This window comes from Patella vulgata, chromosome 3 (assembly GCF_932274485.2).
Source record: "Patella vulgata chromosome 3, xgPatVulg1.2, whole genome shotgun sequence".
In the NCBI taxonomy this organism is placed as follows: Eukaryota; Metazoa; Mollusca; class Gastropoda; family Patellidae; genus Patella; species Patella vulgata.
The window spans coordinates 58,821,200-58,835,655 of NC_065881.2; the positions used below are offsets into that span (position 1 = coordinate 58,821,200).

The 14,456-nt window shown below is 33.7% G+C and overlaps 1 protein-coding gene across 8 annotated transcripts in view; it reads right to left on the reverse strand.

The window, feature by feature from the left end:
• The window catches only part of LOC126816546 (SNF-related serine/threonine-protein kinase-like), a 36,621-nt gene that overhangs the window by 15,873 nt on the left and 6,292 nt on the right, over positions 1–14,456 (reverse strand). For all 8 annotated transcript variants that reach the window (XR_008787510.1, XM_056099502.1, XM_056099500.1 and 5 more), the window contains exons 2-3: positions 7,050–7,191; positions 3,036–3,254 (exon numbers count right to left, since the gene is read on the reverse strand). Coding sequence is in view for 7 of the 8 variants with exons in the window: in XM_056099502.1 (XP_055955477.1) it covers positions 3,036–3,254; positions 7,050–7,191 (361 nt within the window). In the remaining variant the exon portion in view is untranslated. The remainder of the gene's footprint in view (positions 1–3,035; positions 3,255–7,049; positions 7,192–14,456) is intronic.

Genomic DNA, 14,456 nt, shown 5'->3' on the forward strand with positions numbered 1-14,456 from the left:
CCCATGGAAAAACTTTGTGATTTGATGATATATTTGGACTAAAAACAAATTCAAACTAATCTATCTATCAAATGGTTGCTTCAAATCCCTCTCAAAACAATTAATCCCAACAAACTATCCCATGCAGCAAGAATTTATTTTAAGAAGAATTGTTTGTCACATGACTTGATTGGGGATGAGGATCCATTTCAACTTTTATTTGTCAGTAGTTGCTGTTCATTTACCACAAATATTGAAGCCTGGAAGTAAATGAATCCTCTGCTAACTTCTTTTTCCACCATTTAATCTCAGAGTCTACTGGATATTGAAATCTCTCAATTCTCACAACAATTACATTTAAATCAACACATAAAAGATAGGTTGCCAGACAACGAAACATACGCCCACAGCAGCTAAATCGTCCGGGCAGTCAACAAGAGTTGTCACATATTTTTACTTTTTTTGGTAATGAAACATTTATAATACATTAAAATCTAATTAAGAGTAACAACTCATTAAGTAATTATCAGAAAACCATTAGAATTTGTTTGGTTTTTATAAAGTTTTGCCCCATACTAACGTTTAGTATAGGAAACTTTTAACATCATGGATTTAGCTGTTCAAGTCATAAAAATTTATTGAAAAATCAATATACTTGTTCATCTCAAGACCTTAAACTCTGTGTATGAATCTGAAGTCAATCGGATGATAACTTTAGCTTCTAGGGGGTCACAAGATTTTTCAAAGTGATCAAGGGCCATAACTTTGGCAGTTGAAAATGAACATGATTCTTCGTCTCATGACCTTAAACACTCTGTACCACTTTAAAGTCAATCGGATATTAACTTAAGCCTCTAGAGCATTTACAAGATTTTTTTAAGTGATCAAGGCCCATAACTCTGGCAGTAATTATCGAAAATCGCTGAAAATGAATAAACTTCTTCGTCTCATGACCTTAAACACTGTGTATAAATTTAAACTCAATCGGGTATTAACTTTAGCCTCTAGAGCGTCCACAAGATTTTTCAAAGTGATCGAGGGCTATAACTCTGGCAGTAATTATCGGAAATCACTGAAAATCAATAGACTTCTTCGTCTCATGACGTTAAACACTGTGTATAAATTTAAAGTCAATCGGATATTAACTTTGACCGCTAGAGCGTCCACAAGATTGTTTGAAGTGATCAAGGGCAATAACTCTGGAAGTAATTATTGGAAATCGCTGAAAATCAATAGGATTCTTCGTCTCATGACCTTAAACACTGTGTATAACTGTGTATAAATTTAAAGTCAATCGGATATTAACTTTGACCTCTAGAGCGTCCACAAGATTTTTTGAAGCAATCAAGGGCCATAACTCTGGCAGTAATTATCGGAAATCGCTGAAAATCAATAGGCTTCTTTGTCTCATGACCTTAAACACTGTGTATAAATTTAAAGTCAATCGGATATTAACTTTGACCGCTAGAGCGTCCACAAGCAATTGTGGAGGCTGGACCGCCGGACGGGGGCGACGACAATATACGACCAAATTTCAATGTGGCCGTATAAAAACACTTCCACTCTAGGAGACAGACTGCCAGTAAAGGACAACCTTACATTTTTGTCCTGTGGGCACCCTATGGATGTTTTTCAGGGAATCCAGTATTTTTCTAGTAAATTTTAGTGTCTGTACTTCCCATCCAAATATGTCATACATTTATTGGAAATAACTACCCTCTAAATACTTTTATGGAATGTATCTTTTAATGACAATCTGTGATTGTTTGCATAAATATGTGGTGTTTAAATCAACAAGTTGTGATAGCATCATCTGAATTTCCGACTCAATCTGATAGACTATTTGGATATAAGGCAACTCATGTAAACATCCCATGATTGTAATTACTCTATCAGTGATTTATAAATAATAAAATTATATCTACAGAGGCCGAAATATTCTCCTAAACTGTTTTATTCCTCATGTGTCATTTTCTTGATACATGTACGTGAAAGCTACAAATTTAAAGCTTGGGATATTGTGTAGTTAATATTAAAATACTTATAAGATCATGCAGCTTCTTAATATGTGTTTGACAGTAGAAAAATCTATGAATGTAAAGCATTAAGAGAAGACTAATGACTTTAATTTATCTATTCTGTTATCAACTTGCAGGACCCAAAATTACTCAAATGATCTTATGTGAAGAAATGTATTGCAGAATTCAAAGTTTTTATTCTTTAAGTGATGCTTTCATTTATCACTGTAGCTTGGAATGGTTCATTTTTCCACACAATTACAAGCATGGTCTTTACACTGAGATTATGTAGACATATCGCCTCCAGGTGCAGGTAATTACATGTCTAGAGAAATGATTTTCACTGACAATAACAACCTTCCTACACAGTTACACATCACATACAGATTTCAAATACAATTTATAACCATGTCTGCTGATAGAATAAAGAAACATAAGTTGCCAGACAACACAACCAGGTAAAAATTTAACTGTGTAATTTCACATAGCAATTCATGACTCAAACACTCTGAATTGCAAATCAAATTTAAAACTGATTTGCATCAGTTTAACCAAATTCTACTTTAACTTTTTTGAGCCCAAATTAAGTTTGAAAAGTTCACAAATTGCTGCATGTTGCACACCCCAAAAAATTGTCAAACCGTTGTGAAAGTTGAACTGCAACATCTTTTGTTTTTATCCATAAGATATAGTAGATGACAGATGTATCATCTAAATGTGCGAATGAACAAACATTTGTGAATTAGGTGAGAGAGAAAAACAAAAATTTGTGTCTATGTCATTTTCTGACTTCTCTGAAAAATCCTAATTTTGAGGGCTGCTATATCACTGATCAGTATTATCACTAGTCATGACTGACACTTCAGAATAAAACATTATGTCTTTGACGGTAAAATTAGCCAGTGTCTATAAGAAACTAATTAATTATGGGAATGTCTTCTTCGTCTCATTAGCCATTTGATGATAGAAAAAATGATGATAATGACAAAATGATGTGGTAACATGATTCTATAATAAAAATATTAAAATAATACATACTCTAGAATTTCATCTTTAGATCCTATTTTTCCTTCCACCATTTTTTGTATGACATAATCATGATCTTCGTCCGAGATATGTTCTCTAGATATTAGAGGTACATTTGACGGCATGTAATCCACGCCATATTCTAAACCATACGCTAACCATGGATTATTTAATATTTCACCTAGATTAGCTCTCTTTGATGGCTCTCTAATCAACATTCTTGATATTAATCTGCAATAAAAACATTTACAAATAATTTCTCATCTTAATAAAGCTTGAAACCTAAATAGTGTACATACATGTACAGTAAGTACTGAAATCAAACAAAACTTGAAACCTAAATACATGTATTGTACATACATGCAAGTACTGAAATCAAACAAATCAATATTAAACAAACCAGTATACCTCTTTAAGAGATAATTACAAACAAAAACATTTTAGATGTACATGTAATCCATGTGAGGAATGTGAACTACATGCATAAAGATATTAACTATTAACCACAAGAACTCAGATTTGCTAATGATTTTTATATTACTGGGAAACTGGAGGGGACGTTAGCATTCCAAAAAGAAATGCAGTACAAACTGTTTAGTTGTCTTGAAAATTTGGAGCATTTTTTTTTTGCGATATTCTTCTAAGTTTAAGTTCTAGGTTTTTTATAAAATTCTATGTACCCCCTTACCAAGATTATCAATGACCCAAAATACATCATTCGAGTGGACAAAATCCAATTGATGATAACTAATCTCACAAACTTTACACATTTGATCAAATTTATTTGCTTGTGGCAAGCAAGGTATCAAAAACTGAAATACATGTGTATCGCCCACAAATACATACTCGTGAACAATATTGATCAAATGTGTAGATGTATCATATTTTGTGACATCATATTGACTGCAAAAAAAAAAAAAAGAAAAAAAAAAGCAAGTCTGCAAGAGAACAATGACCCTGTGTAAAGCTAATATATGGTTACAGACCTGACCATCATATTTACATGATAAACATAAATTAACTAGTCTTTCTAGATCAATTAGCCTCGTTAGTAGTTTCTACCTTACATGTACATCACCCACCCTATAGATCTTGAAATGATAAACCCACTAATAACTATCATCCTACAAGATATGAATGCAGTTCCATAAATTTGACCATCTTGGCATCTATGATCAATAGAACATACATCATTAAAACATAAGATGTACTCGATTCAACATAGTTCAACAGCATCAACAATGACATAATTTTGTCTGACATCATACAATTTAGGTCTGGTTTGATGAGTGCAGTAAACGTATATGTATAATGTACATTTGTATAGACCATGGCTTTCACTTTAAAATTTTGCCAACTGGTGAAGGTCAATTCTTGATATATCTTTCCCCAGTGCTGAACTATGACTTGGAAAATCAATATGACCTGTTCTATCTAGGGTTTGTTTGTTACCTCCAGATATAAAGAATGAGCCTCGGTATAATATTATACTGCTTATGCAGTGCCCAAATACTATACATACACATAGTCAAATTACATGGTCCAGAAATTTGGTATCAGCATTCAATGTGTTAACTGTATTTATTGTGAAAAGTATACAAAGGGGGTGGAACAGATACCCCCGCGCCCCCCTCCCTTCCCCCCATTTTACAGATTTCCAATTGTATTTGTGTTAGAAAAGTCTTTGAAATTCTAAATTGACTGACAGGTAAGCATGCAATATGTAATTTATCCAGCCAACCAATTTCTAATGACTGAAATGAAAGCCATGGTGTAGCCACAGATCTCCAGATGTTATAGTAATTTAGTCGTGTTGCGCAAAGAGTGATATTCACTGATACATGTATTCTATGCACTGCCAAAATGTCAAAAGACAGTTAAGACAATGCAAGTTACCAACATTGCTCGTTTCCTGAATACATTATTCGTTCAATTTCTGCCTGGTCTACCACATCAAATAATAGATTCATGTAATAAATAAAATCAATAGTTCGGAATGGATATTGATCACAAGGTAGCAGTCAATATACAGTTAGATTGGACACAACTAAGCTACCATTTAATGGTCCATGTTTGTAATGTAACTTCTAAGACCCATTTAATAAGTCTCTCTACAACACAAAAATAGTCTTGTATAAAGCTGGTCTCAGTACACTATTCTTCACCTGTTTATGTCAATCACCAACACTACACATATGCCTTGTAAACCAAATCTTTTGTAGATTTTTTTTACGAACATACAACAATTTCTGTTAACAAAAGAGTTAATATGTTAAAACACCATTCTTGCTTGACCATTGTATCACAATGACTTAAACTCAAATTGTTTTTCTTTGTAACACTACTAGGTTTTATCATTATCAGGAAAAAACTGCCTTTGTGTACTGTTACTACTATGAAGCATTTTACACCAATAACTATGAGTACTTGCAGTGACTGTAGTTACGTATACTGTAACTGTAAGCTTGGAAAGGTACCGTTATATTACCATGGTATTCCGATCTGAGAATGTCCAGGGATAATATTTACTAGACCACGAGTAAAAGAAATGACTATCAGTACTGTATGTTTCCTAACAAGCCAACAGTCAGACTGATGTCGCCCACCGCAATCCCAAAATAAATAAATGATATTAATTAATTGCACATGTATCTTTTTGAAAAGTATCAAGCAATCAAACTGATTGTCTATTATATTCTTTAAGTGCCATTTAGTAACTTAGTACATGTAGAAAAATAAACTATAATAACTACATGATTATAGGTTGCCAGGCAACGAAACATACACCTACAGCAGCTAAATCGTATGGGCAGTCAACAAGAGTTGTTGCATATTTTACTGTTGTCGGTAATGAAACATTTATATTTCATCTGATTAAATGAAATGAAATGGGATTTGTTTGGCCCATGCTAACATTTAGTGTACAAAACATTTTATATCATGGATTTAGCTGTTCAAATTATCAAAAATCATTGAAAATCAATATACTTGTTCGTCTCAAGAGCTTAAACTCTGTGTATCAATAAGTCAATCAAAACGATTATATATACATGTAGGCGTAAACACGGTGTATAAATATAAAATCATGACCTGATGACCTTAAACACTGTGGATAAATTTATAGTCAATCGGACATTAACTTTAGCCTCTAGAGCATCCACAAGATTTTTCAAAGTGATCAAGGGCCATAACTCTGGCAGTAATTATCAGAAATCGTTGAAAATCAATAGGTTTCTTCATCTTAGTCAATTGGACTATTAACTTTTTATACGCCCACATTTCAAAAGGCAGAGCACAATACACCCTTCAATTATACTTACATATAAGATAAGCTAATATAAACTTTGTGAATGAAATTATGAAAAGCAATAATATGACTATGATCTGAGATACATGTACATGTAGATATGAAGCTTTTAAATATGTTACAAATTATAAAATTCTGTGATTTATATACATGTACTGTGTATAATAATGGTATACAGGTATTTTTCTGCACCTCTAATAATGTTGATAGCACACGCCTCACATTTAACTAAATTTCTATCTTTACAGTATAATTGTTCTTCCTCTATGTTTTGTTGACTTGGGAATAATGTATTTTATTTCTATCACAGATCACAAATAAACAACAACAGTTGTAAAAATAGAAACAGATATAATCTAAAAGACAGTTACACATTTATCATACATGTAAAACAACATCAGATAATAAATACATATTCAGATTTATAAGATCATTGTCATTTTCTGATCAATATTTGTTCATGTTCAATGTATTAAGCTTCTACACTAAAGGTCCTGCAAGAAAATTCAACTAAAAGAAAAATCCTTCTTTTTTTAAAAATACATCTAAGATCTTCGCTGGTTGTGAAAAGTTTTGTTTCAATGTGATTTTCACAAATAATTTCACACCATCATCTCTATGTGTCTGAGATAAATAAAGTAATAACAATTTTATAATTTTCGTACAAGCTAACCCAATTTTCATAACGGTTTTGAGTAGAAGTTGTTACATGTACTTACTGTTGGCAAGCTGTGGAAATGGAACTAGGTACTTTATATTTACAATCCATAATCATTGTTAATGTTTCACTATCATTAGCTTCCTGAAATGGTGGGGTACCACATACTAACATAAATAATATAACACCTAAACTCCAGACATCTGAAAAACACAAAATATTTATTTATCCATACAACACAGAATTCAGTTTAAACAAGCTAATAATATTTTCAGTGCTTCATGGCTCTACCTACAGGTTATGGCTTTTGGTCTTAGCGGTTTCAGAGGGCAGTATTACATGTACATGTACATCTGAACAGACTGGATGTACTTGATCAAATAGAATGAAATACTAGTTCGCTTTCTGAACCAAAATAAATGGTTGTGAGGAGGAAAAAAGTTGTCACTCAAAGTGTAGTTCAATCAAAATAACTTATGCTTGCTGAAATGACTAGTTCTCTTCTGGCACTATCTAATCTTTGAAACATTTTTGACAAACCAATCGAATTAGGACCACAGTGATATTCAGTAGAGAAATCAATGAGTTGACTGCATTCCACTGAATTGTGAACCCATTTCCAGATTCTAATATACATGTATGTATGTGGCTGAGTGATACAGTTTGCAAATCAACATATTATAACTGCTCCGACTACGATTAAAATACTGATAGTTACATGTAAATGGTTCAGTCAACAGAAGTTTACACTGAACAGTGACAGATTAATTCTTTTGCAAAAATCTTTAGAAAGAGGCAATTTTTTTTAAACCAAATTTACAGGATAAATAGATAAGATTAACCAGTGGTTGCCAGGCAAGATACGCCTACATTTTGCAAGAGATGGATGGAAAACAAGCTAAAAAAAAAGTGATTTTTTGAATCAAGGGTCATAATCCGCGAAATTTGTAATGGACTGAGATATTTGGGGTACCATGTAAAGATATATTTTAAGTTTCATCAAAACCAGATAAAAATTGTGACTTCTAGAGGGTCCACAACCTTGGTATTACAAGTACATAGTTTTATACTATTTGCATACAAAGAGCAGCCATTTTGTCAGGCAGTTTTGGTTCAATTTTCACAAAATTCGAACTCAATCGTCATTAGGGTGTAACGGGGATACATTTAAACATTTTGTAAAATCGGATAAAAATTGTTACCTCTAGAGGGTCCACAAGCTAAAAACGTGATTTTTCGTACGATCAGGGGCCATGGTCCAGGAAGTTACGGTCCAACATGCGCAAATATTGAAAGGAACCAAGATCTTTGTATTATAATCAAATATTTCAAGTTTAATCAAAATCAGATAAAAATTGTGACTTCTAGGGTGTCCAAAATGTTGGTATACATACTTTTACACTACATGTACTTGTGCACAAAGGGGCCGCTATTTGGTCCAGCAGTTTTTAAAATGGAATACAAATTGTGACTTCATGCGTGTTAACATGAAAATGTGGGCGTATAAAAATTGCATGTAAAATCCAACAAAATTGTGATTTAAAGTGGACATAACATGGTCGAAAAAAACTTTTCGGTACGTACATGTATAGCAAGTTCACACCGATCTGCTTCTGAATAAAATTAATTTGGCTATTAACGTTTAAGTATCCAACACCCCAGAACGCTTTTCAATTACGACCTTAATCTGGCTGATTGGCTGGTGACGTCACAGGGACTACACATAGTATACAATGTACATTATCAATACAATATATCACTGTCTGTACATGAAATGAAATGAAATGGAGTTTAATTTCCTACTGTTCTGCTCCTAACCTGGGCTAATGAAGACGGGCATACGCCATACAGTGTGCTATGAGGGAAATTTTGCCCGGACAGCGGCACTACGGCCTACTCTTATATCGAATTCCAACTGCCAATGGATCTTTTACGTGCACGCCAATGTGTACACGGTTTTTCGTCCCATCCGAACGACTAGACAGCTTTCCTTGTCAGCTCCTCCGTCCTGCATCACTGACAAGGGAGAACCACGCCGGAAAATCTGGATGAACTTTCTCGGCCAATGCAGGGATCGAACACCCGACCTCCAGGCTAGCGAGCTAGCGTCTTACCCACTTAGCCACGTGATCCCCCCACTGTCTGTACAATATATCACTGTCTATCTACACGCCACCAGTTGACAATGTTCTATTGACCGTCCAATTAACACGTGACTGGCCTAATCATAATCACCAAATTATCGTCTTGCATTGTTATAGATTAGACAGAGAGAGAGAGAAATAGGGTTTAACATCCACTCGACACAAACTAGGTCATTTCGGGACTAACATGTTTTTTAAAAAATCTATTTCAATAATTCGCTTGCGCATAGGGGTCTTTAGCAGTGGGAGGAAACCGGAGGACCTGGAGAAAACATACAAGGTTGGATATAGATTAGACAAATGTGATTATTTTAGAGTGAACAAAGCTAATTGATTATTGGGTAAATAATAATTATAAACAACTAACGTGTTGTCGATTCAATGATTAGTAGTGGTGTGGAGAAAAGTTTGTAGAAAAGTTCCCTCATAATTTTTTTTTGTTTGTTCGTAGGGTACCCTTATAAGTTCCACCTAGAGTGAAATCTTTAATCTGGCCGGCTAAAAAAAGATAATTACCTTATCAGCATTCTTAATTCCACATTGAGGTGTAAATTAATTTATGACCCCATGTCTGTGCAACTTTAAATGGATTGATTAATAACAGATATCATTGACACTATACTTGGCACTTTATTATCAATACACAAAGATAGTTAGATGACCCTTCTCAATCTGTTGTTAATTGATTTAGATGGTTACCAACAAAATATATTTGTACTGTTAATTCTAACATATATTGAGATATTTTTTCGTATTTCATTTTTATGTTCTACTTCAGAGTAATGAAGTCAAATCCACATTCAGAAAGAAAGTCGCCGTATGATGGCTACAGGAAAACGAGATACAGTTGGCTACTCTGATAACGGATCGTCATTTACCAATCGCGTTTCGATCATGTTTGACTTTTATGATACATTTTGCATGACCACATCTTTTTACTCCTGTACTCTTTTACTTGGGGAAATTAGAACCACAATACTCTTCTGACGGAAATGTATCTCAAATTTTGGACTGCACACGATAGTAGAGGGAATCTATCAAAAAGTCACTTAAAAACACAGTTTTAAAATCACTATCGTGAGAAGAGAGGGCAAAACGTTATAAAACAAATTCTAAATTGGATCTTAAATTAAAATAAATTATTCCCCAGTCAATTGTTTTATTTAATTTGTGAATTAAGGAATCAGTCAGGCTTTAATGAATACACACACCGGCTGTATATAGATAATTAAGGAATAAACATTCCTAATATGCATTTGGTCACTGTGACGTCACTGGCACCTGGGGGCAGCGGTGCACAATTCCCATGCCCAACACAGGTTAATTTTTCTGTTGGACAGCTGAAATTTCACATTCCGTCCGCCCGCGGACAGGCCAATTTTCTCTGACAGAAATTCTTTGGAATTGAACAATACTTCGTGATCGAACAATACTTTGTGATTATTTAAAGCATTTTAGTTCCAGTCCGCGCAATAATAATAGCCGAATAGACTAATTTCAGTCAGAATAACTTACTAAGCACACGATAGTTCTACCGGTAATAGCTTCCAGTACTAAAAATAACTTTTCTAAAATTAACGAGTATTGTCGAATGACAACATTCCCTACCGAAGATACCGCAATTTTGTTTTCTCTATGTATATTGTGAAAATATGTCTTCCTTTTATTGTCATTCACGGCTTTTTATTGTTTAATGATAAATAAATAGCAATAAATACTGTTATTAACTCCCAAGTGTTCATTTCACGAAGATTGCAAACGCCGTAATAATATAGCGTTTTTACATCACGTGTCTTCTCGCTCACTTTTCCACACGACCGGTGGTACTGTTAGAATTATCCCTGTTTCACAAATTATGTATACCCACACTTTGATTTTCCAAACGAATCATTGATTTTCTGATTAAAATATACTTTTTGTAGGCAGAAATGTGAAAAATGTTAACTATATTGAGAGGTACCGGTAGATTGAATGACATTGTGTCATAGTGGTCCGTAAATCGCATGATCCGAAAGAAGGCTATAGTTATTTGACTGAGTTAATAGGCATTTTTGAGACAGCACTGATATTGTATAGTTTAATTTAGTTATCTTGTATTGTAATATTTGATTTTCAATACAGCATACGCTTGAATGAGAAAAAACGAGTTTGCAAGGGTAATTTGAACCCATAGCTATAAAAACGACTGATAGAACAACACAAACTTTTTCTGATATTTTTTTCCTTTTTATCCTTCCATTTATGGTTGTTGCTGTCTATTACAATTATAACATCCAATACATTATTGATGATAATATGGATAGGTTGAGACAGTATTGGAACATTTTGATGCTTAAATATTTGTTACTTTATTATTTTTATGTTTAGTCATTAATAAAAATTAAAAACAAAACAACCTTATTTTTATATTCAGGGCAGGTGTATTTTTCTGTAGGGCTAGCAAATTTTGTCATGAAACCTGCCCATGGGCTAGTGGTTCAAAAGTGAAATTGTGCACCCCTGCCTGGGCGTTGATTAAGAGTGTTTCCGATAATTTGCAAAGTCGTTATTATGGGAGGTCTACATTTGCGACTTTGAGTGAAAAAAGCTGATTTAATTATAATCAGATTGATGTTAACTTGCCATAAAGTGCATACATGTATAGTAACCACTGGCTATATAAGGTTTTTCACCTTATGTACTCTTTAAAGTAAATTTATTAAATTTGTGTTGTTTTTAGATTTCAATATACATTAGACATACAGTACATGACTACATGGACAGATTGGTGATAAAATCTGTTTCAACAAGTAATATATAATTAACAAGGCAAAAAAATAATTTGACAGTTAGATAGTTACATGTACATCTGGGACTGTTTACAAAATTTGACACAAATTTGTCAAGAGCTCACTGAGATACATGTAGCCGTAGGCATTTTACAATTAACAAATTCTACACATTTTTTAGTGGTGTTTACTTCTAAATGAACACAAGAGTTAACCAGCGTTTGCCAGGCAAGATATGCTCACATTTTGCAAGAGATGGGTAGAGAACAAGCTTTTAGAAAAAGCAAGTTTTCGTACAATCAGGGGCCATAATGCAGGAAGTTATGGTCCAAAATGCCCAAACATCGAAAGGGACTTAAATATTTAGGATATAAAGATACATGTATATTTTAAGTAAAGTTTAATCAAAATCGGATAAAAATTGTGACTTCCTGAGGGTCTACTACATTGGTATTACATGTACATAATTTTACACTATTTGAAAATTGCGTACAAGGAGTGGCCATTTTGTCGGGCAGTTTGGGTCTAATTTTCACGAAATTCAAATGCAACCGTCTTTAGGGTGTAACAACAGTGATATATTCAAACGTTTTTTTTTAATCGGATAAAAATTGTGACCTCTAGAGGGACCACAAGCTAAAAACGTGATTTTTCTTACAATCAAGGGTAAAAATTCAGGAAATTCCAATCCCATATGCATGAATATCGAAAGGAACCAATATCTTTGGGTTATACATGTAAACATGTATTTCAAGTTTCATAAAAAAACATAACTCAAAATTCTGACCTCTAGAGGGTCCACAACATTAATATACCATATTTTTTACACTATTTGCATACGAGGGGCGGCCATTTTGTCCGTCAGTTTTGGTCCAATTTTCACGTAATTCGAACTCAAGCAACATTACGGTACCTATAACGGTGATATATTCGAACGTTTTATTTTAAATCGGATAATAATTGTGTCCTCTAGAGGGACCACAAACTAAAAACGTGATTTTTCATACAACCATGGGTCATAATTCAGGAAGTTACTATACGATATGTGCAAATATCGAAAGGAACCAAGATCTTTGGATAATAAACAAACATTTCAATTTTCATCAAAATCAGATGAAAATTGTGACCTCAAGAGTGTCCACAATCTAAAAACGTCATTTTTTCAAAGAATCTGGAGCCATAATCTATGAAGTTACGGTCACATACATGCCAATATCTAAAGGAACCAAGATCTTTGGGATATAAACCTATTGTTTCAAATTTCGTCAAAATCGGATAAAAATTGTGACCTGTATACTGTCCACAAACATATTGTGGACAGACGGACAGGGACGATGACAATATACGTCCACATGAAAATGTGGACGTATAAAAATACCTAACTCTGCTAATTACATGTAGGTCTGTGGTTGGATTATGTATAATAAGATGTCTACAGTAGTTAGGTTTCATGTATTTTGAAGAATGGTAATGATAACTTATTCGAATGTCAGTGCAACTTATTGGACATTTATAGAAACAGATAAGTTTAGATGATAATAGAAAATTAAATAGAAATATACTGTATTGCTTGTGCCCTAAATAAACCAAAAATCTGTTTTTAACGCCCACAGCTATTTTTAGCCTTCAAATATCTTGTTTGTATGTCATCTGCACTCCTTTTCTACACAAGAGTACATGTTGGTAGTACAGAAATACATGTGCATGTACCGGTATAATGATAGAACTACCACTTCCAACAACCTGTACTTCCACACATACATTTTATAGACATGGCCTACTCAATAAAGATAGATACACTGTACATGTATACTGTTACACCTTAAAATATACCTGACACAAATACCTGTACATCTATCATTACATGTATGCCATCAACATTTTGTAAATTGAGTCAGAGTGCATGATGTACATGTAGTACTGAGTGTCAGTTGGACAGTAACACGCAGGTACGTGTAGATAACATACATGTATTTGTAAGTACTGGTACGCATATTTTACAAGACAGGAGCCAGATCATAAACTAATTTAAGGTCAAAAATATGTATTCTTCTATTTTAATATAAAGGCAAAGGCTGATCTGATTATAAAAAAAAAATTCAAGAGAAAAATATATTCCATGGTGTGAAATCATCTAGATACATGTACATGTATGTAAGTTCAAAATTTGTTATACTATGGATAATTTTGAGAGCGAGAGAGAGAGAGAGAGAGAGGTTGGGTTTAATGTCCACTGACACAAACTAGGTCATTGTGGTTCAATTTTATTTCAATAATTTGCTTGCGAGTAGGGTCTTTAGTAGTGGGAGAAAACTGGAGAAAACCCACAAGGTTGGAAAGGCGACCCTACTCCTGGTCATGTACAACCGGGGAATCGAAAGCACGTCAGTTGACTCAATGACAGGCCTTAAGATACGGCGCACACGAGCTAAACATTCGAGCTAAACATTCGGCCATCCAACTCCCTAGGCTTGGGATAATTTTAAATATCATGCCATGGACTATATAATACATGCATGTACAATATAAGGTCCATGATTTTACTGTACCGGTACA